Below are 23,595 nucleotides of genomic sequence, written 5' to 3'. Positions count from 1 at the left end.
TGGACAAGCAGAAGGAACAGTGTGCACAACAACATGGAGGACATATTTTGCTCCCACGTTTGCCTTTGGTGGCTCTTTTGCATGATGACAAGGGGAATTTCCTCCAGATTGAGGTTCCTGCAGAGTCTCTGATCCATGTCCTATCTTCTCCTCCATGATAAGCTCAGCCCTCAAAAGAGGAGTTGCCTAAATGGGGCGGGGGGGCGGGGAGTGAGTCTCTGCCTCCCAGAGAAGCTCCTCCATCCACTAAGGGGTCCAGCTTCGAGGGCTGCCCAGCTGGCAGCAGCCTCATGTGTCCACGTCCACCACCTCTTCACTTGACCTGCTTGGCTCTTGTTTTCTAGACCAGCTGCTCTGAGAAGCATCCTAGATCCTACCCCATTTCCCAAACCACAAACACCAGCTCAGGGCTGTCCTTTCTTAGAGCAGAGCTGTGGCTTGGTCATCACACCTCTCCAGGGCAAAGGTTCTCAACCTGTCTTCAGTATACACTTTCAAATAGTATAAAAGTTGGCATCTTTCTTGAAAGAATTAAAGACCCAAGGCAACACCAAATAGGCCTGGCACCATCATCAGACAACCACTGCTGCAGAGTGGCCCTGTCTACCTCATGGCTCTTGTACCAGCCCCATACCCACTGCACAGCTCACCATCAGCACTGCAGCGATGTCCACGGCCTTGACCATGTTTTCTGCCTGCTCAAGGGGTAGCAGCCTTTGCTGTTCCTTTTCCAGGGCTTGAACTTCCAAGCACCTTTTACTCACACCCAACACCTCTCTGTTTGTGATGGCTCGGTGCTCCAGCTGATGAGGTTACAGAACAAGTTGTGGACTTGGCTGTAGCAGCATACACTTTAAATAATGATCAAAATAGGGGGATTTTTCAGCACACTACCCTGGGTGGTGCAAATGGTTAACATGGTTAGCTGCTCACCAAAAGTTTGGAGGTTTGAGTCCACCCAGAGGTGCCTCAGAAGAAAGGCTCGGTGATTTGCTTCTGAAAAATCAATCAGCTATGGAAAATCCCTGGAGCAGAGTTCTACTCTGACACACGTGGGGTTGCCATAAGTTGGGGTCAACTCCATGGCAACTGGTTTGGTGCACTGTGGTGTCTTGTGCTCACATGGGCTGAGGGCCAGCAGCTGTTGGCACATCTTGCATCTTCATATCTTCTAACAGGGACTTGAGCACGTGATTCCCTCTTCTCTACCTCTGGCCTTTGCCTCCCACACCCATTTCAATCTGCATTTCTGACTGCCTATGAGACACCTCACTTTGGTGTTTGTTCCTAGCTCCCATTTAACCCAAGAACCAATGCCATCCCTTTCTGTTCAAACCCATCTGTGATGGTTGAAGTTGTGTGTCAACGTGGCTGGGCCACGATCCTCAGTGGTTTGACAGATTTAAATGATGTAATCACCTCCATAACGAGATCTGATATAATGTGATCGTCTCTGTGATGAGATCTCTTGTGAGCAGCCAATCAGTTGAAAGGGAGTGTCCTTGGGCATGTGACCAGCATCCAATATATGGTGCTGTTTCTCCCATAGCCAGGATTTATGAGTCCAGGAAACAAGGGATGGAATGGGAGTGGCACTACTCACTATTACCCCTAGTGACCAATTCGCAAATTTTTTTTGCTTCCTGTTCTCATGACCCTATATTCTGCGGGTCTAGAGGTCTCAGGTCCAAAGGAAGGAACGCTCCCACTTGAAGACACATTGATTCCATGGAACTGGACGTTAAGGGTGCCACCTGCTCACTTTGGGCTCCTTATGCCTCTGGATCAACAGGCAACTAAGGGAGTTACCATACTGGCCGCTGTGATTGATCCTGGTTACCAACAGGAAATCGGATTGGTATTACATAATGGAGGTAAAGAAGACTATGTCTGGAATGCAGGAGATCCCATAAGGTGTCCCTTAGTACTACCCGTGATTAATGCCAATGGAAAACTACAGCAGCTCAATTCTGACATGACTACTAATGACCCAGACCCTTCAGGAACAAAGGTTTGGGTCAACCCACCAGGCAAAGAACCACAACCTGCTGAGGTGCTTGCTGAGGGCAAAGGGAATACATACAGAATGGGTGGTGGAAGAACGCAGTTCTAAATACCAGTTAGAACCACGTGGCCAGTTGCAGAAATAAGGACTGTAATATTTATGAGTATTTCTGCTTTGTTCATCAGATATTTTTATCTTCTTCACTTATAAAATATAAGATGTAAACAGGGTTAGTGCATTTTCAGTTGTATGTGTGTTCCTTAAATCATGTTAGGTGCAAGTATGACTTTATAATTGTCTTTTTTCAGAGATTATGTATGGTTTAAGGAGATGTGTACAGGTGCCAAGTTGACAAGGGGTGGACTGTGATGGTTAAGATTGTGTGTCAACTTGGCTGGGCCATGGTCCTCAGTGGCCTGGCAGTTATGATGTAGTTTGATAGCTTTTTAATGATGTAATCAGCTCCATAATGAGATCTGATATAATATGATCACCTCCATGATGAGATCTGTTGTGAGCAGCCAATCAGTCGAAAGGGATTTTCCTTGGGGGTGTGGCCTGCATCCAATATATGTGGCCCTTCTGGCAAGGCTTATTACCTTTAGCTTCCTCTCTATCCTGCAGTTGGCTCCTGTTCATTTGACCTCCAGTTCTTGGGACTTGAGCCAGCAGCTTACCTGCTAATCTTGGGATTCATCGGCCTCCACAGCCAGAGGTCTGCTATTGACCTTGCAATTTGGATTCACCAGCACCTGCAACTACATGAGTCAGGAGAAGCCTCCAGCCTGGCCCATGAACCTGGGATTTTTCAGTCTCTACAACTGCACGAGCCATTTCCTTTATATGTCTCTCTCTCTACATATATTTATACGCTGCAGTGGTTTTGCTTCTGTAGAGAACCCAGCTTAAGACACCAGCCTGTCTGCTACCTGAGCAGAGAGCACCTGAGCAATGAGCACATGGCTACCTCAGCATCAGCTTCAACAGGTGTTTATGAGCATCTACTATGTGCCAGAATGTTCACATCTGTCCTTGCATCTCCTCCAGAAAGACTGACTCTGGGATCCTACCACTGGTTTCAAAGTCGTGGCACTTGCTTCGGCCGATGGACCTGACCAGGTGTGAACTACACCATATCTGAGCAGAGCTTTTGGAGGCATTGCAGGTTCTGCCATCTTCTCTGCTCCTTCACCCTGGGCCTCAAAGACAGGAGATACCTGGAGCAGCCCACCATCCCCAGCATGAGGAGCAAAGCTATAGCAATCCACAGCCCTCGTGTAGCATGATCAAGAAGTAAGTGAGTGTATGTGGTTGAAAACTGAGACTCTGGGACTGTGTGCAATGGAATGAAGCCGAGTAATCCACGGTGATCATAACAACAGCCGATTGTGTAGCCTCTGTCAAGTGCAGGCACCAGTCTAAGCATTTTAGGTGTATTAGTCACTTAACTCTCAGAACAACCCTGTGAGTGGTTATTATTCCCATTTTACAAAAATGGAAGTAGATGCGTATTGCACACCCAGCAAGTGGAAAAACGAGGATTCAAACCTGGATCTACCTCCAGAATCTACCTTTTTTCATACTACTTTTAGTACACCATCCTCCCAGGCCAAGAGCTCCTAAGGGCTTCTGCAACCCACAGAGTGCAGCCAGCATGTCCTGTAATTTGGAATTGAATTGTCTAGTCCAACCCTCTTACTGTGGGACTTTTCAGGGAGAGGAAGTAACTTGCCCATCACTAAATATTCCGTTATCATTTGAGCCAGGATGAAAACCCATACACAATTCCTATCACTTCTGGTGCATTCAGCCGGCTTCCGATGCCTTGTAGAATCCCACCATCCCCAACCCACTCAGTTTTCCCCCAGTTCCTTACCCTGTAGGAGCCCTCTCCTTTAGCCATGTATGTGAGCTCACTCCATCTTGCTCAATTCCCAGCAGGCCATGTCCACGCTGCCCCATGCCTTGGTGCTCTTTTCCTCCCTCTACAATCATGTCCTTCAAGGTGGCACTCCTGGCACCCTGCCTCATGGAGCCATCTCCTGTTGTCCTGCCAAGGTGAGCCTCCCTTCTCTGAGCTTCTCCAACCCCTGAGCTCAGCTCCACACTGTGGCCATTCTCCAGCTTTCCATATGTGTGCACTTGGCACTCACATGAGGAGCTCAGTCAAGGCAGGATAATGAAGTGGACACTCGTATTTGCCACCACATTTTGCGGAGTTTGAGGACACAGCACATATGCAGGTAGCCCCTGGAGGTAACTAGCTGCTTTCTGGATTCTAATTTCGTCAAAGGGGGAGCCCAAGTCTGGGAAAGGAGCTATTGTTTGTTACATGCAGACTATGTGCCAGGTGTTCACATGTTCTGTGCACTCAGTCCTGGCCAAGTGCGTACAGGAGGTCAGGGCTATGTGTGTGAAGTTATGTTATAGAAAGTGTTAAACATCACCTTCATGTTCACTTGGAGACATTTTTAAAATTTGACTAAAAAAATTAATTATTCTCCCTGAGAAAATGGTGTACTTCTTCCTGTCTGATCACGAGTGTGATGTGACTGAGGGTGTCTGCTTCTCTGCCCAGATTCCTGGGGCGCAGAATCAGCACTGATGCCCCGTGCAGCCCAGTGACCCTCATCTCTGGCAAACTAGTCCACTGCTCCTCCGTGACCCTCACTACTGCCACATTTTTCTCTCTGTGCTTGACGGATTTTTGTGTAAAGGCAAGAAATAAACTGTCTAGATAGCCTGGTGGAGTAGTGGTTAAGTGCTACGGCTGCTAACCACAGGGTCGGCAGTTCAAATCCGCCAGGCGCTCCTTGGAAACTCTATGGGGCGGTTCTACTCTGTCCTATAGGGTCGCTATGAGTCGGAATCGACTCGACGGCACTGGGTTTACTGGGTAAAAAAAAAAAAAAGAAGCCTAAAGTCACCCTTGGAAAGAGGCTTAACCAGCCTCACGCAATTTTTGCATGTGTTCTCCTTAGAGTCAGGAATTCAGCACAGTGGTAATTTTACTTACTGACAGCTTTCTCCCTTGTTCATTTTCACTATCTGATAGAACACACAAACACATGCACACACAAGTGCAAATTTATACACACAGACACACAGTTATACACACATACTTAAGCATGTTTACACACACATTTACACATACATAAACACACCAATGCTCTCACACAATTGTACATACATGCCAACACACACATACTCAAGCACATTTACACACACATGCACAACACCGACTTCAAATGGGGCAGTGGTCTTAGCCTCCCTGCTTGAGCCTGAGTGGGAGTGGCTGTCCAGTGGCTCTTCACACAGGGTGGGATCTGTCTGCTGCCTGCCCCACAGATTCTCTGAGAATGAGTGAGAGGCCACGGAAACCCTGTCAAATGCTGTACAGGCCCGCAAAACCGCAGCAATGGCCAGTGCTCAGAAGTCTTGTTTTTAGTAATAATGATTCTCACCATTCATGGGGACGCTTGTGACCCCACAATCAGGTGGCCCCCCCTCTGTCATTCAGAGGTGTGTGCCTTTGTCTGCTCGGGGCTATGGCCAGGACTCCCCAGCTGAGCAATTAAAAAAAAAAACCCACAGACGAGAGAGCCTAATGAATATTTTAAACCATCCCTGGGGGCTGCAGCCAAGTGTTTTGCATCCCTCATCTTACCTAGCCAGCCACAGTATCCCTAGAACGTATGTGCTCTCACTGTGATGGGAAAGGGAGGAGAGGCTCTCATCATACCTGCACCTGCAGAGGTGCTCTTTGCCCACGCTAACGTGTGTGTCACGCCCTCTCGCCTCTCCTGCTCCAGTGTCCATCTTGCCATCTCTGAATTCACCGGCACAGCTGGGACCTTGGCCTCATTGTCCAGATAAGAAAGTAGAGGCTTAGAGGGGCTGGGACTGGTCCTCATGGTGGGGGGAGGTGAGGCTGAGATGCAGCAGAGAGCCCACCTCCTTTTCCTCAGCCTCCCCTACACCCCACATCTTAATCCTGCTTCGCACACACACACACACACACTTAAGCACATTTACACACACTGTCAGAAACACCTTCACTGACCCCAGCATTTGCCCTGGCTGTGCAGAGAAACCACACTCGGAATAGAGGTTGGGCGGGTCTTCCTTCTGTTCCTCTAACATGCTTTGCTCCTTTACCTCTGGGACCCCACGTGGACCTCCGCCTCCCTCCCCCTCCTGGAACCAGGTTGGGGGGGTCCTTGCTTTTCTCCTTTACCTCTGGGACCCCACGTGGACCTCTGCCTCCCTCCCCCTCCTGGGGCCTCTTCCAGCCCCCTGCACATCCCCACCACACTGGGTTGTGATTTCAGGTTTAAATGTGGGTCTCTGCTGAACTGTAATTCTAGGACGGCATAGCAAGCCAGCCTCACTGTCCTGACACTGTTGCTACTATGAACATACGAGGTTGCAGCATCTGGAGGCCATGTACTGGCTGTTATCTTGTGATGGTTAAGGAAAGGGTTCTGCTCCCATCCCAGCATTGGCAAAATCCTCAGGAATCAGAGGGTCCCATGGAGAGGCTGAGGCCCACTCTACCCTCTCTGGACTGTTCTCTCCCTGCCCTTGATGGGGTGGCAACGTGGGTCTGTCAAGACGTGAATGTCTCTTTCCTGGGAACCAAGCAAGCTTTGAGGATCTGTCCCCGCTCCCATGCTCACTGGAGGTGACCCTTTAATCTCCTGTGCACAGCCAGCCACTTGCTTCACCCAAGTGGTGGGGCAGGAGTTGCAAGAGGCTGTGAGCTGTTCCTGTGTTGCCGCACGCCTGATGTTCACAGTCCTTCAGCGTAGCCAGTGTGGTACCCACTGAGGACATCAGACCACTGGGGCCTAAGGAGGCAGCGGGGTGCTGATCCAGGTCTGTCCACTTCTAAGCATCACAGCTGGATGGGCAGAGGCAGGGTAACCACCATGCCAGGTTGACAAACTGTACAACTCCAGGGGGCAGCATTCCCCAGGACTGTCTTAAAGGCCACCTTGCCACGTCCCCTGATCATTATCGGGGAAACCCGGTCCTGAGAGGTGCAGAGGCCTGCCACACTCATACCATGACAAAGGGACAGGCCTAGGTCCAGCCCAGAGCTCCTGGCGCGTCATCCTGCATCATTATGGCCCCAACACCTGCCTCCATCCCCAGGGCAGGGACCTGCTCATACAGATGCCTCTGCTCCCTGCCCCCCACACTGGCAGCCACACTCCTTCTGCTGATTCTTTGCCAACTGCATGTCTGTGGACTGGCCACTCACCCCTGTGTCCATAGCTCAGGGCTGCGCATAGATGAGAGGTGCTTCCCCCCTCAGGGCCACACATCTGGAGCGGGAGTTCAGCAAAGGCCTGCTGACAGAAGCAAGGCCACCCAGGTAGGAAGCAGGAGAGTCAGGGCGGCTCAGCCCCACCCTCCACTAGCCAGCTCCCCAAAGCCTGGGAGCTCTATCTGGACACCACCCCCACACAGGGCTGTTGTGAGGATTCAATAAAGCCAGGTCTCAGCTCCTGTCTGGAGAGGAGATGAGAGAGCAGAGGGGGTCAGAAGCTGGCCAGATGGACACAAAAACAGAGTGGAGGGAAGGAGTGTGCTGTCTCATTAGAGGGAGAGCAACTAGGAGAATATTAAAAAAACCCACTGCCGTAGAGTCGTACAGCAAGGTGTATATAAGTTTTTGTATGAGAGACTGACTTGGTTTGTAAACTTTTCCTTACAGCACAATAAAAATTAATAAAATAAAATAAAGCCAGGTCTGCGACACCCTGGGCAGTGGAAAAGTGTCAGCCCCTCCTCCCCGCCAGCCTGTCTGCAACTGCCGGGGCTGTCCCTGGGCTCCGGATTCCGGATAAATGAGAACCTGGATCTCCCCTCAGACCTTCGCATTCGCCGCTGAGGACTACAACGCACACGAATTCTCCCCCCAGCATCTGGCTTGTCCCCCACGCCGCCCAACGCTGAGGTCCCCTCCCTCACTTCGACACCAAGCAGAGATGGCGAAGAGGGCGACCTGCTGACTCCCGCCCCTCAGCTCCACACCCCAAGAGACAAAGCGCAAAGACGGGGTTCCTTTGTTTCCGGCCACACCCAAGGACAAGCAGCGCAGCTGCCCAGCCCCCACCGCCCTCCCGGCCTCACGCGGCCGGCCCCCGCCAGCGTTAACCCTTTTGGGCCGCAGCTGCCAGGGTCACCCCAGGAGGTTGGCTTGGGCTGCCGTGAAGAGTGGAAGGGGGGCCTCCGTCATGGCGCTGTCTCTGAGTGGGATTTCCACTCCATCAGTATTGGGGGGGGGTCTTTTACCTCCCTCTAGCCGGGAAGGGGCCCAGCGAGGCCGGGCAAGAGCCAGGCAGCGTGCGGTCGCGCGCAGGGGCTCAGCTGAACCTCCGGGTAACCGCGCCAGGGCGGGGGAAGCGATTCGGATCCCGCGCCCCTCCCTCTTTTGTTCAGCTCGCGTCCTGCCTGTCCCAGCCATCCTCCGGCACATCCCGTAGGGGGAGGGGGCTCCAAGCCCACGGGGAGCGAGACCCGAGGCTCCAGCCCCGCCTCGCCCTGCGGCCCCCCCAGCCATTGTCCCCAGAGGCTGGGGGAGGGGGATGCAATGCCGAGATCGGCCCCGCCCCACCCGCGGCGACGCAGGAAGCCTCCGGGGCCGCCCCGCCGCCGTCGCCCGCGGATCCGGACACCAGGGGCGACCACCCCACCCCACCCACAAGGAGCGCCTGGCGGGCGGGCGGGCGGCTTACCGTGACATGGGGGATGCTCTTCTTGCCCTGGTAAGACATGGCCCCTCTGCGCCCTCGGCCTGGCGCGGCTGCCTGTCGGCTCGCTCGGTCCCGCTCCCCGCGGGCGCGGTGACAAAGCTCCGGGAGGGGCGAAGAGAGGGACGAGAGTGCCCGCGCGCCCGGTGCCCGGCCGCTCGGCCCACCGCCGCAGCTCCGGATGCCAGCGCCACTCGGTTCCCGGAGGAGGCGGGAGGAGAGAGGGCGAGGGCGGGAGGAGGGGGCTGCAGACACAGAGCTCCTCCCGGCGGCGCGGAGCAGAGCCGGATTCGCCCCTCTCGGCTCGAACCAGGAAGCGCTTCCCCTTCGATCCCTCCACTCCGCCCCTCGTCCCCCCCGCCCCGCCCAGTCGACCGACCCCCGCCCCGCGAGCGCCCCTGGCTGGGCCCCGGCCTCGCTCTCTCGATTGAGAGGGTTGGTTTTTAAAAGCAGGAGACAGCCTTTGATTCCCGCGGGCCCTGCTACAGGTGTACGGCACCGCACCTGGGCGGCCCCAGGACATGCCCGTGGGGGAGAGAATGTGGGCCAGCAGGAACCTCCCAAGCTTCTGGGAGCGTTCTTGGCTCTCCAGACCCGGCCCCAAAGCCCCCTTCGGCGGAGTCCACTCTCTAGCCAGTACATCCAACTACAAGATTTTATTCACAAAGTTTACAACCCTTCCAGGCCCACCTCCAGGGCCTCCTCCTCCAGAAAGCCTTTCCCTGCCCCCCCCCATCACTGAAGCTGCCCTCCCTTCTGTGCCAGGCAAGGGGCAGCCCTGACAGAGGGAAGAGACCCCGGTCAGTGGCTGACCAGCTGTACCGCAGCGGCACTGGGGCCACTGGTCACTGTTAGATCTTGCTGAGCAGACCGTGAGTGCCCCGAGGGCCAGGCCTTTGGCACTAAGGCCCCCACGGCCCCGAGGAAGGCTGGCGGGGGGCGGGGGGGGGTGACAGAAGAAAAGAACCAACAAGCAGCTCCGGCTCCCCAGTGCAGAATGGAGGCCAGTCCTGGCCCTCCATCCAGCTGTTGGGGGGGAGGTGGGCAGGAGGCCAGAGCATGACTTGATAAACCTCATAACATTAGAGATTAAAAGAGGGGAGAGGGAGAAAGAGGGGTCCTCAGTACAGCCCCCACAGCGCAGGACTGGTGCTCAGATCAGCAAGCAGAATAAAATCCCAGCCTCCCCTGTCCCTTGAAAAAAAAAAAAAAAACCCTTACGTTCTGCAAAATCAAGCCTGAAGCCCCGTGAAAAGACTGCCCTTCTCTACTTTCAAGTTGCCATCCAGAGGGAGTGATGGGCTAGGCCTGACAAAGCTTTCACCTGAGGGGTAGGGCCTAGAGCCCTTATGTCTACCCCACAAAGCCCAATCCACCCCAGGACAGGAGACCAGAGGTGCCTGGGCCTAGAAATGGGGGTGGGACTGTGGGTTCATAGAGATCAGCATCTTAGGGTTCCAGCAAGACTAGGCTATATTCTCCCCGTTTTACAGACGGGCGATGGGGACCTCGGAAGAGTTAAGACAGACACCCCAGGTGCAGAGCACTAGCTGCAGCACACCCGGTCTGGAGCGCCCTCCCCTGCGGCCCTGCCTCCATCCGGAGGTTCCCCCAGCTGGGCTCTGAGCTGGGCTGTGGCTCATTGTTGAAGAGCTTAAATCACGGGTGGGGACACTCCACCTCCCCAGACTCCTACGTCGGTCCGCCTCCTCTGCTTTGCTGGATTCCCTGCATCAGGGCGTCCCCAGGGGTCGGTCTGGGGATCTCGGCCGGAAGCTCCAGGGATGGGGACAGGACTGCGACAGGATGGGGGAGGGGCACCAGTCCGCAATTGGCCAAACAAACCTCTGTTCCCGAACCTATTTCCAGGCTACAAAGCACTGCAGCCGCTCAGCCTCGCGACCCGGAAAACACTGCGCATGCGCCGCAGAAACCCCTCCTCCCTCCCCAGGAAAGAGCCTGTGGGCGGGGGAAGGGCCGGGGCGCCACTGCAAAGCGCAGGAGCTGCGAGGCCCGCCCCGGAACCAGAGCGGCTGGAACCCAAGCGCCGAGGCCGCTCGGTCCGCGAAAATGACACGCTTCGCCCTGGGAGCTCGGGAGTCCCTCCGCTCCACAGTCTCGAACTCGAGAGCGTCTGGAGTTCCCCGCGCGCTAGAGGCGCCGCCTTTTGTCCTTCCGGGCAGCAGCGGAGAAAGGGGAGGGGGCCGCACTACTGAGAGGAAGGAGAAGGGGAGAGGGGCGGGAGATGTGACACGGCCCGAGCCCAGGAGCGACTGGGGGCAGCCCAGGCAGAGCCCTTGGCAGTGCTGGCGTTGGGGACGTGGACCGCGGCTCCAGCCTGGACGCGCCTGCTTGACACTCCACCACGCCTTGAGCGAGCCTGGAGAAGGCCGCTGCCCTCATTTCACAGATGGAGAAGCTGAGGCTCAAGAGGGCTGAAAACCCGGGTTCCCCGACGCTAACCCAGCATTGCAGTCCGCGGCCTGAAACCTCCTGCTCGGTCTCTGGGGCCTGGCGCCCAAGCGAGGTCGGGCCCCCAGGGCATGGGGTGGTCAGGGGGAGATAAAGGAATAAGGAGGAGGGGACGGGGACTCTCTCGCCATTTCCCTCACCAGCACCACCCCCCCCACACACACACACACAACCCCGCTGAAGACCTCCCCCCACCACGCCGGATTCAGGACCGCGGAGAGCTCCCGAGCTACCGGGGGAGACAGAGCCGCAGCAGAGGGGCTACGGGCTAGAGGAGACCCACTGCCTTGCCCTGGCAACCGTGGGCCGGCCCAGCCCCCGCCCTTCCAGCAAGCCCCCCCAGATTTCTGTCTGGATCCAGTTCTGCCTCCTCTGGACTCACTTTATGCCTCTCTTAGCATATAAGGCAGGGGGTGGGGGGGGCGGGAGGGGGTATAAAAATGATAATAAGACTCAACGATGGGCAATTACTGAACATTTCACTACCTGCGGACATTAATTGAGTTAATTCTCACAATGAATCTGTCGCCTGGGAACTTACGGCGGGCGGGCCCAGGGTGCTGCCCCGTGCACCCAGTGCCCACAAGGCCTGTCGCGGAGCAGCGCTCATGCAGGGCCACTCGCTGGCTTTTGGCTTAGGGCGCTTCACCTTTCGTTTGCCAGGCGCCTTGCCCTGACCCTCACCCACTTGGAGACCCTCTCAAAGCTGCACTCCTATCTACCCATCTCCCAGTTATCCGGGGTCTCCTAGCTCAAGGGAGAGACTCATAGGAACAAGCTCGGCTGCTCCCTCTCCCTAACATTCTCCCACTTTCAGGGAAAAACAGAAAAAGCAAGAAAACAAAAAACACCTCCAACACCTACATGGCGACCCGCCGAAAATTTGAGGGCTGGGGCTTTGAGGATCTCAATCTTTTACCAAACCCTTCCCTGGGAAAGCATGCGGGCAGCGCTTAGCAAAGGTCTCTCCCAGCTCTAAGCTGTGTAGCCGCAGGCCATCGCTTAACCTCTCCCAGCGCCTGGTAGTAGCAGGTACTTTATCATGACTAATGAGTGATGAATGGACGAATGCGGAACGAGCCTCCATTTGCTTGCATAAGACAGACTGGGGAGCCCAGGATTAATTGCCCGCCAAAGGTCTTTTCTAAGGGTCCACGCGGTGGATTTAGTGAACTTACTTCCCCTCTCGGAACCCCGCTCTCCGTTTCTGCAAAAGATGGACGGGAAATGGACCTCGAAAGTCCCTTCAGGGTCTCATGGGCTATGCGGGCCATCCAGGCCGAATCGCAAAACCTCTCGGAACCTCTGTAAGACAGAGTGGGGGAGGGGCCGGCCCGCAGCTCCCTCAAGCCCGGTGGTGGCGACAGCGTTCGGGCAGGGGACTGCGCTTAGATGGCTCCAAGCCCAGTGGCCCTGAGGGCTCCGCCCCGCCCCCGGCCCGCGCGAGCCCCCAGGGTACCTGGCCATTGTCCCGGCCGAGCGGCAGATCCCGGGGCGCTGGGCAGCGGATGCGCAGTGCGGGCGGCCGCTCATCGCGCTCTCCGGGCGAACTGACGGCAGAGCCCGAGGGGTCGCTCAGGTCGCTGGCTGTGTCCTCGCTGCCGCCGGGGCCCGGAAGGCCGGACGCATCCAGCCGGCCAGAGCTGCGGGGCGTGCGCGCAGAGCCGCGGCGGCCCACGCTGTACGCGTCGAAGTCGATGGTCTTGTTCTCGTAGGCGCCCTCCACCGCCGCAAACATGCCGCCGTACTTCTGGCGCGGGGTCTGCGCCGCGCTGCCAGGTCGCGCCAGGTACACCGGCAGGTCGTCCTCCGTGTTCCACGCGCGTCGCCGGTCCGCCATGCCCGTCCAACTGCGGCCGCCCGCCCGCCTGCGCACCCGCCCGACCCTTGCCTTGGTGCGCTCCGCACTCGGCGCCTTGGTGCGGGCCCGCCGCGGCCCCGGCGCGACTGCGGCGCGGGAGGGGCGGGCCGGGGCGGGGCGCGAGGCGGGGCGGGGCCGGGGCGGGCCGGGGCGGGGCCTACGGGAGGCTGTGGGTAGGCAAGCGCTGGCTACAAAGGATCGAAAGGCGGGTGCCGGACTAGGGCTGCGAGGGCCGGTGACGCGGCTGAGCCGCAGCGCGGAGGGCGGGCTGCAGAGCCGCAGTGCCCCAGCTGCACCCTCACTTCCCGCCCCCCAGGCGGAGCGCAGGGTGCGAGGAGAGAGAGGGAAGGGCGGGAGCCGCGGGCACGGCGCGCGCTCACAGAAACACGCAGGAGGCGCACAGGCAATTACCGGAGACGCGCAAGAACATGTCCGCACACATACCAGAGTCAATTACACTCGTTCCCCTCGCAGGCTCGCCCACGCACACACAGACAATTGTGCACACACATACACATACACGCTAGTACACACTTCAGACATCCTCAGCCCACGCACACACAGCATCACACCGAGACTAACTGCACAGCCGAAGACACGCATGGGACACACCACTTATTCGCCAGCAGTGAACTGAGCGCCCGCGAGTGTCCTGCACTGTCGCAGGCGCTGGGGACCTGGCCTTGAACACAGCACACACAGTCCCTGCCCTCCGGGAGCTGCCGTTGGACTGGGGGGGAGGAGACAATAGGCGCCGTATCGTGTACCCCGCAGAGCTAAGAGCCGCAGGAGACGTCTCGCAGGACCATGGTCACACAGACACGCAAGAGTAACGCACCGGTGGCTCACACGCGTACATGAGGCTCAGTCCAGCGACACCACACAACAAAGAGATTTGTACACACATAGAAAGGCAAACTTAGGACCGGACTCTACACCTGTGCTCTCATAATCCTCAGAAGACGCCCACACACAAATCCGCACCGAAATATGGAGACTCGGATCTTAAATAGAAAAGGCACACAACGAGTGCACACACACACAGACGCACACAGTGCGGTGGCCTGGACACATTCTCTTCATTCCAGGAGCACTACTCAAGGCTCCGGAGAGACTACCCTTGCTGCGCCAGCGCCTTAGACCCAGGGAGTGGGGGCGGGGGTGGTCGCTCTGCTGAGGCTCCCATCTACCCTTTCCAACGCCTGGCGCCATGGGTCTCCCCTAGATCCCATCCCTCGTTTCTCCATGATTGTTATCAGGCGGAGAGTCCTGAGAGTCCCCAGGGCCCCGGCGGTCCCAGCCAGCTGCAGATGTCCTCCGCGGGCGAGTACAGACGCATAGGGCTGGACTGCTTGGGGCCAACGCAGCGAGTATCAGCGCCTCGCGCAGCGCCTCCCGCCCACCTGGTGTCGGGAGCTGTCCTTTCAGCACCGGCGCCGCCGGCCGGCCAGAGCGCAGAGTAGTGGGCTTGGGAGCCCCAGACAACCCGGATTCACGTTCCCGTTCTTGCTGGGACCCATGAACTGATGACTCCAGAAACACCGAAGCCATGGCCTCATTTAACACTGCCCCACATTAGCTGTCTTTCCACCATGAAGGTACTTTCTCTCCCAGCCTACCTGGGTCTCACAGCCTACCTGGGTCTCACAGCCTGCCAGCCAGGCCTGGTTCTCTGGCTGGGCAGAGGATGCAGAGATGAATTTGCATCAGGTCCTGCCTTCAAGGAGAGCTATTCTAGTCGGGGAGAGTAAGGGGCGCATATAAGACCAGAGTGTCACAGTTACCAAGACAGGAACCTGTGCAGGGTGCTGAGGGACACAGACAAGGAGACCAGGATGAGGTGGAGGAAATGGATCAAGGGGGGGTGTGGGAGAACGTTCCAGAAGAAGGAGCCTGAGAGGTGGAGCACAGGCCATGTGTGAGACATGTGGTGCACTGGAGGAGCTGGGAGAAGTTCAATATGGAGGGGGTGAGGGGAGGTGAAGATAGAAACAGAGAGAAAGTAAGGGACTGGAAAAGGCAATGGCCCCTTTGTGTCTCCTCATCTGGAGGGGTTAGAGGGAAGGACTCTAGCAGATGGCTCCTAAAAGAAAAGAATCATTGCTGCTCTTGGCAATGGTGCCGTAAACCTGTGCCTGCCTCAGCCCCAAAGTGCAGCTTTAGGAGCATTTTGGATAAGTTCGGTCTTCCCATTCCAAAAGAACCCTAGGAGATCCAATCGGTTTCTGACCCACAGGCCTTAAGAACTGGCCCCAATTTTTACTGTATGCTCCCAACAGAGTTGAACTTGGGGACTCCTGGGCCTTCCCAAATAAAATAAAAAACCTGAATTAGAGGGTGCTGCTCATAGAAATGATGTGTTATTATGAAGTTTATTATGAGGTGTGTTCACCTCACCGCCCCCCCCCCACATACATAAGCCTTGGTACACGCTGTCCCTTGTATAAATCCTTGGGATATCATGGCAGGTTCTGAAGCCTCCCACCCCCACATCACTCTGTTGGCAGCAGGGGAAGGGCAACCTGGGAGAGAGGAGACTCACTGAAGGAGATAGGCTGCTCCTAGCTGCATAGTCCTAGAAACAGGTCTGTGTTCAGCCCAGCATGGGACAGACATGTGTTGTCCATTCGCTCATCCATCCAGACCCAGCAAGTTCATAGTGTGTGCTCAAAGCCAGTTAGACTCCTGCTGCTGCCACACACCAGCTGGGTGACCTTGGGAATGCTACTGAGAAAGACTTTAAAGCTTAAGTCTCCTCATCTGTCAGAGAAGGCTGTGATAAGGTACCTCACAGGGTCAGTGTTGCAGATGATATTGAGAACACATGTGGGAAGCCTCCAGCACCCAGTGGGAGCTCGCAAAATTCCTGTTATCTTCCCTTCCAAATCATCCCCGTGGGATCTGTGGGTCGGTGAATTCTCCTGGGATACACAGAGATGGTCTCCTAGGGACTTGCCTGTCCTTCTTTGATACTGGGTCATGAAATCATGGTTAACCATGCTTAAGGATGCAGGGCACTAGGCTACATCAGAAGTGTTTTCAAATTTTCAGTCCTGTGAGACGCTATTCCCAGCACATTGCAGGCAAGGGAACTTCTTGGTGAAGAACATGTAGAACCTTCTGCTAAGGCTCCTTCCAACTCAGGTTTGTCTGGATCATCTCCACAGCACCCCTCACTGAAAGGCCAGTCCCCAAGTGTGGCAGACAGAGCCAAGAGTATAAGTTAGGACCTGCACCTACTACCTGGCAGAGACTGACAGGGGAACCTGAGCCAACCAGAGTCCCTCCAGGTAAGGTGAAGACTCCCACCTGCCCCAACTGCTCCCAGCCCTGCAGGACCAAGCTCTCTCAGAGAATGAAACTGTGGCATTTGGTGAAGGACAAGCTAGAGGTTGTCCTATCAGACTGTGAAGCCTTCGGGGTGATGGCAGTGAGCGGAGGGGATGGCCAGAGGCAGCAGGGGGACAAGAGAGGCTGGCTCAGGTCACACATCATATTTTCCAAAGGGCCTTGTCTCAAGCAAATAAGAAAAGAGTTTTTAAATTACAAATTGCAAAAAGAATGTTTTCCAAAATGATAAAAAGGAATTTATTACCAGTATGTAATACTCTTAGCAAATCTGTGAGGTCAGTAATGGATACCGAACTCATCTTAGATATCAGAGAATTGAATCAGAGAAGTTAGTGAGCTGCCAAAAGTCACATGGCCAGCTAATGGCAGAAACACAGTTCGAACGTAGGCCCCTCTGATTCTAAAAAGTGTGCTTTTTGACTGCCTCCAGATCAGCTGGCAGGAGACTGTGGTGGGCAGAACAACAGCCCCCAAAGCTGTCCACACGCTAATCCCCGGACCTGTGAATATGGCACCTCACAGGGGAAAGGGGCTTCTGCAGATGTGATTAAGTTAAAGGTCTTGCCTTGGTGAGACTGCCCTGGATTAGCTGGCTGGGCCCGATATAATCACAAGGGTCCTTTTAAGTGAATGAGGAAGACGAGAGGTCCGATTCAGAGATGGGACGTGACAACAGAACCAGAGGTCAGAGCCAGAGAGGGATGAAAGATGCTGCGTTTCTGGCTTTCAGGATGGGGGAGGTGTCCATCAGCCAAGGTACGTGGGCGGCCTCTAGAAGCTGAAAAAGCAAGGGAATGGATTTTCCCCTGGAGCCTCCAGAAGAAACCAGCTCTGCTGACACCTAGACTTTAGTCCAGTGAGACCCAGGTGGGATGCCCGCGCTGGAGAACTGGGAGATGATATGTGTGGTTTTAATTCGTGGCAATTTGCGACAACAGCAACAGAAAACTCACGTAGGATGTAATGCTCATACAGAAAATCACTTCATTATTAGGCAAAATGGATTCAGCTGCTGAGAAGATTATGTATTTTCAACCCAAAGTTGAGAGAGTCTCAGATTCATTGCCTTTTTGAATTCTGTCAGAGTCTACAGTTCTTTGGAATGAACCATCAATAAGGTAAACATTTAAAAAGGTGGAAAACTTTAATTGTGAACAAGCATGCATTTAATGTACATTTGACTAACATAGAAAAATACATTTTGGTAACAAAATAAAATGCCAGACTGTTCTGCACTAGGTTGTAGCAATCATCGCAGATCTTGGGAGCCCAGGAGGGAGTGTTGAGCCTGGGTCAGGGCTGGACTGGAGTCTGACGAGCCCTGAGGACTAGCCCCTCAGTTCATTTCACTGCAGGCAGTGCTGGGGGACGCCCCACTTCTCAGAGGCCCTGAGGGGGGGCCCTGCTGAAGGAGCATCTGAGATGAAGGGGGCTGTTTGTCACTGGACTACTTCCATGAACGGATTCTTCTCATTGGAATGGGGCAGAACCTGGACTGTCTAACTCTGACTTTTGGATTTATTAGTGGGTGCACCAAAAAATAAAACCAAAAACTCATTGCCATCGAGTTGATCCGGACTCACGGTGACCCCACTTGTGTCAGAGTAGAGCTCTGCTGATAGGCTGGTTTTTCGGACGCAGATCACCGAGCCTTTCTTCCATAGCGCCACTGGATGGGTTTGAACCGCCAAACTTTTGGATAGCAGCCGAGCATGCTAACCACATTCATCATCCAGGGACCTTAATGAGAACACAGAGGGGTCCTTTTGGGTTCACGCAGTTGCAAGGTGAACGGCTATTGTGCATTGGGCCTGTGGGGGAGCGCATGATTTTCAAACTGATGTGTGTGCGCAAGCCTTTCACGTGATCTGGCCACATCTACCTGGAGGGGGCAGCCTGCCAAAATAGACTTGCAAACTCTGTGACATCCATGCCCCTTCCCTGCCTCGCTGTCAAGGGCTGGCTGTGAAGGCCTGCACCGAGGGGGGGTCAGCTCTGCCACCCAGCCCAGGCTGTGGGGTGTATGCCTGTCATCCTCCCACCCCATGAAACATCTCTGTGTGGAGACAGTTTCAGGGGTGAAGGAAGGTCTCCAAGACCCACAGAGCACCAACATGTGCTGGATACTTTAAAACACGTGTGCTGTCCTGCTAATCCTCACACCTTCCCTGCCAGGTAGCTGTCACCTGTGTAGACAGCACATCTGCTGAGAGGGTGAAGTGCCCATCCAGGCATGCACAGCTGGTTGGTGGCACAGCAGTGGCTCCAACCCAGGGTGTCTGTCCCCACGGTTCTCTGTTGGAGGCAGGTCTTGTCCTTGTCCCATTGCTTTCAGTGCCATGTTTGCAAACACTATGCTGCATTACTTTACTTAAAAAAGAAAGCATCGGTATCAAGGTTTTAGTGATTTTTAACCATTTAACACTTGTCTTTCTCTTCTCTCATTCTCCCTTCCTGTGAAGACGTCATCAGCTCACCGTCGGCACAGCCTCGGGTTGTTTTTCAGAGACAAAAATAAATAAATAAAGTAAAATGAAAAGGTGTTGGAGCAAACCTTATTTCCACAGCATTAACTCTTCTGTAGCTCTCATGACTAGGTATTGCGTTTATGCCAAGGATGCAGGAGTCAGATTTGGGTGGGAGCTTTGCTTGCCAAAGTCAGAGACGGTTTTGGAGAAGATCAAATGGGATCAAGAAAACCCAACTCCTTCAAACCTGAGTCTACTGGCTTCTTTTGAAAGCAGTTTTATATCCAAGGCATGGATTACATTTTTCTAGAAATTCTCCTGACACAGGGAAGAGGATTTAATACAGTCACAAATCCCAAGGGTTTTTCCTTCTCCACCTCCTTAAAGTACCAGAGAATTTCCAAAGAGTTTGTCTCAAAGCCAGGTATGAATACAACTACCCATCATGACAGAGGCCAATTAATAATCTACTTCTATTTCCTTGCACAACTGGTAAATTTGACGTCACAGTGAACTTAGAGTAACTATTTCTAGAAGCTGTTAGGGTGGAAGCAACTATGCCCAAGAGACTTAGTGAGTGTATTCCGTCACTGATTGCATTATCTGCGTTCTCATGTAGTTGTTTTTAACTACCCAGAGCTCAGCCCCAGGCTCTGTCTTGGCAGAGCGGAAAGGAATGTCACGTCTTGCGTTTCATTTTCGTAGCAGCCATTAGCTGCTTAAAGCACCTTCTAAGGTGACCGTTACAAAGCGACTCCAGTCAGAATATTCTGAAAACGAGTCCTCTCCTCCAGTCAGCTCCGAGTACACATTTCCTTCCTAGTGAGGAGTCAAAATAATTGTAAGTCTAACAGGCAAGAAAGTCACAGAGGCACCTTGGAAATTAATTAGCACGGTGGATGAGAGAACTGAAAAGGGCTCTGGAGAGGAGAGTCTGGTGTCTCCCCCTGGCTTCCCTGTATAATCCCTGGGGAGGGAGCTTTTTAAAAAGATCCCTGCCTCGGCCCCAGGCCCCAGGCCCCATCGCAAGTCAAGCTGCCGTAAGTGGCCTGGGGAGAGGGAAAAGCCTTGGTTTATTTGGAAGGCTCTGAGGGGGAGTGTGAACTGCAGCTGCAATCCTTGTCTCTTACGGATGGCCCAGGGAGGGCAGGGCAGAGCCTGGGCCACAGTCGCCTCCCAGACGCCCAGCCCATGCCCTTTCCTTTGTCTGGCACTGTCTCAATAGAGAAAAGCGTTGAGTATTTAAAGTATGTCGAAAACGTCTAGCACCCTATTCTCAGAAGCTGACTGAGTTTTCAGACGGTTTCGTGTTCCAGGCCACACGTACCTTCACCTTGGAAAGCTAGCAGAGCTGTGGAGCTCACCAGCTGGGATTGAAAGCCTCCAGGAGTCTGTGACGTTTGCTCAGGGAATGCTGAGTAAGCCAATGGAGAGGACCGCAACTTCTCAGCGTTTGGGTTCCCTGTCCTCTGCGTGATGGGCAGCTGAGCTCACAAAAATCACAGCTCAGACCAATCCCTCAGTCTCCAGCTTTGCTCTTGATTTTCTTCACTGGGAAGTTAAACCCCAGTCATCTATACCTCACCAAAAGGAGGTGAGTTTCACAGGTACCTTGAGATTCGGGGCCCTTCAAGGAGAAAGGAGGTTGTGGATTCTACATAAAAGCAAAGAATTCCTGGTCTGAAAAGTGCTGTAGAGTGGTTCCATGTGGATTGTAATCATTGAAAGGTGGACTGCACCAGGCCCAGATCTAGAACTCTGTGTCAGGAAAGCTGCATCGTGGCACAGTTGGAAAGACCCCATCAAAGACATCAGGCCTGATTGCAGTCAAGCAGCTGTCTGGCCTTGGCTATGTCACCTAGCCTCTCTGTGCTTCAGCTTCCTTGCCTGCAAATGGGCAAAGGCGTGATGTTTGTCCAAAGAAAGCCTAAGGTGGTCTCCACTACAATGGTGCATGTTTCCCAGGCTTCCACGTCTGGTCTCCTAGTTACTGCTCAGGTTCCAGTACCACTACCCAGTCCGCAGAGCAGCTAGGCCACGGAGCCTCCTCGTATCTCGGCTGCTGCCACACTTCTGGCATGCCTATTTTAAGAACCTCCTAGCAGCTCACAGCGCAATGTTGCCATGCCAACTCACTCGCTGTTGTTAATCGTAATCTATGAGTGCACAGTACTGCCATCTGACAAGCAATTTTTTTTTTTTTCTCAGACTGGGGACCTTTTCCAGATTGTTAGAAGACGAATTACCTTGTTCTTAATGGCACGCAAACCAAAAACCCAGTGCTGTTGAGTCAATTCTGACTCATAGCGACCCTACAGGACAGAGTAGAACTGCCCCAAGGGGTTTCCAAGGAGCACCTGGGGGATTCAAACTGCCAATCTTTTGGTTAGCAGCCGTAGTTCTTAACTACCATGCCACCACGGTTTCCTAATGGCACACAATAGGGACATAATAAACATGTATCAACTAGTGACGTGAATAAGCCATGTGCACAATACTTCTCAGTTTGCAAAGTGTTTTTTCATGCAATTCACCTGTTAATGCTGGCAACAGGTGTTGGGGCAAGTATCTTATTACCCCCATTTGCCAGGTGAGTAAACTGAGGAAGGAAAGTGATTTTCCCATAGCCTCACAGGTAATGAGTTCCGGGACCTGGACACCAGCCCAGTTCTTCTGGCTTTGCACGCCAATCTCTTTCTCCTAATCCAGGTGGCCTGTGTCATCTCTCTGGAATACTCAAGTCAAATAACAACAACTCTTTATTTATGCAGTAGGAAAAAATGCTTTTCCGTCCATGTTCCTGTTTGACTCAAAGTATGAAGGTGAAGTAAGTTGCAGGGTACTGTTTGGGCCCCCACCAGTCTTTGCACACATGTCCTCACACACCTGTTCTTACACACCTGCATCACACACTTGGCCTCACACACCTGGCCTCACACACCTTGCCTTGCACACCTGCCTCATATACCTGGCCTCACACAACTGCACCTCTAAAGGTTTGCCCTTTACAGTGAGATGTACTTGACACCTCCCTCAGGGACTTTGGAAAGGTCAGAGATAACACATGAAGAAAAACAATGGGCAGGGGGACCAGAGGGGAGTGGTGGGCAGAGACCCAGGACAAACGGGCCACGTGGACTGGCAGGGGAGCAAAGGCCTGACGTGGAGGAAACCCAGACCCAGTAATAGACACGTGCCTCCAGGTGAAGGCAGGATCCATGGAGCCTGGGGCAGAAGAGACGCTGGATGAATACTCATCTGCCGACTAACCAATGCAAAGTCCGGTTCCCCAGGGCAGGTGTTCTGTCTCGTTCTCTCCTGGACCCTGTGTCCATGGTGGGGCTGGCCCTCAGTAAATGCTGGGTGGTTGGTGAATGAATGAGCCTGGTGAGCCCAGACTTCACCTCCTGGTAACTGTGAGCTTGGGGGGAGCTGCCAGCCCACCCCCTCTCTTCCTCTTCTTGGGGAATGTTTGGAAACAGGCCCTGCTTGGGAAGGGCAGGAAGGGAACTAGCCTTTCCTGGCATCAGCTTCGTGCCAAACCCCTCCCATTTTCCTCTGTGCTGTGGGGACAGTAACACTGTCCCCACTTAGCCCCTGAGGGACTTGCAGACCAGAAAGGAGGGCTGGCCTGGGCTCAGGAAGATGAAGGGCCTTGCTCGGGCCACTGGGTGGGCTTCAGGAGAGCTGAAAGTGGAACCCGGGTATCCTTCTCAGACCACACTGCCATAAAGCAGCAGCCGAACCACTCCCGGTGCAAGATCTTGGCCAGCCACTGCCCCTCCAGGCCTGCATTTTCACCCGTAAGCTGAGGATGTTGGCTGGATCAGGTGCCACCAGCTCAGAGTGGACGTCGAGGTGAGTGGGAGGGGGGCCATGGCCGCTGGGCTGGGGAGTGGCTGGCCTCAGTTGCCCTGACGTGGCTGTAAGTGTCCAGGCCTGGGGGTGCTCTGATTTTTCAGGAGCCAGGAGTCCAGACCTTATGAGAAATATCTGGGTTCTTTAATGTCACTTGTAAATCCTAATATTAAAAGATGCCTCATAGGCCAAACTCACCAGAAAAGAACTTTACGTTTGGTAAAGCAGAGGGTCCGCGAAAACGAGAACCCCTCACTGAGGTGGATTCACAGAATAGCCACAACGATGGACTCAGACACATCAACTATGAAGAGGATGGTGCAGGGCGGGGTGGCATTTTGTTCCGTTGTACATAAGGTCACCACACTGTCACCACGAGTCACAGCAGACTTACAACAACAGGCCAAAGAGTACATGTTTGCAGCAGATCTGGCCCAGGGTGGCCATGCTCCTGTTTGGGGGTCGTGGGGCCTACCTGCTGCTCACCCCTCCCTAACCACAGCCCCGGGGGTCCTCTGAGGCCTGAGACCCCTAACGGGTCCACAGATGGCCAGGGCAGATGTCATCCACCAGGCCTCATCCCAACTGTCCGCCTCATCTCCCAGCAGCAGGGCAGGACACCCTTGGCTCACCAAGGTTCCTTACTCTTCACACCGCCTTCCTGGTGGATGCATATGTCAGAAGAACTTGGATCCCGAATGTCCCCTTCAGCCCAGCTGCTTGCTAAGCTGACTGCACAGTCTTGGAATTACAGGGACGTGTTTTCAGAGGGATCCACTCTGATCTGAGTGCACAGCTGAGCATGATACACCAACTGCT

At 54.3% G+C, this 23,595-nt stretch overlaps 1 protein-coding gene across 2 annotated transcripts in view; it reads right to left on the bottom strand.

The window, feature by feature from the left end:
- CRMP1 (collapsin response mediator protein 1) overlaps positions 1-13,176 on the bottom strand; it is a 103,610-nt gene extending 90,434 nt beyond the window's left edge. Inside the window, exon 1 of one of the 2 annotated variants that reach the window (XM_049886814.1) lies at positions 12,698-13,176. In XM_049886814.1, the coding sequence (XP_049742771.1) occupies positions 12,698-13,078 (381 nt within the window). In that variant the 5' untranslated portion in view covers positions 13,079-13,176. Of the gene's footprint in view, positions 1-8,751; positions 9,053-12,697 lie in introns of those variants that run through there. The other variant, XM_049886815.1, reaches the window with a different exon arrangement.
- Between the last annotated feature and the right edge of the window lie 10,419 nt (positions 13,177-23,595).

This window comes from Elephas maximus, chromosome 5 (genome assembly GCF_024166365.1).
Source record: "Elephas maximus indicus isolate mEleMax1 chromosome 5, mEleMax1 primary haplotype, whole genome shotgun sequence".
NCBI lineage: Eukaryota > Metazoa > Chordata > Mammalia > Proboscidea > Elephantidae > Elephas > Elephas maximus.
Note: the sequence above shows the minus strand (reverse complement) of the source record. Positions and strands in the feature narration are given on the sequence as shown.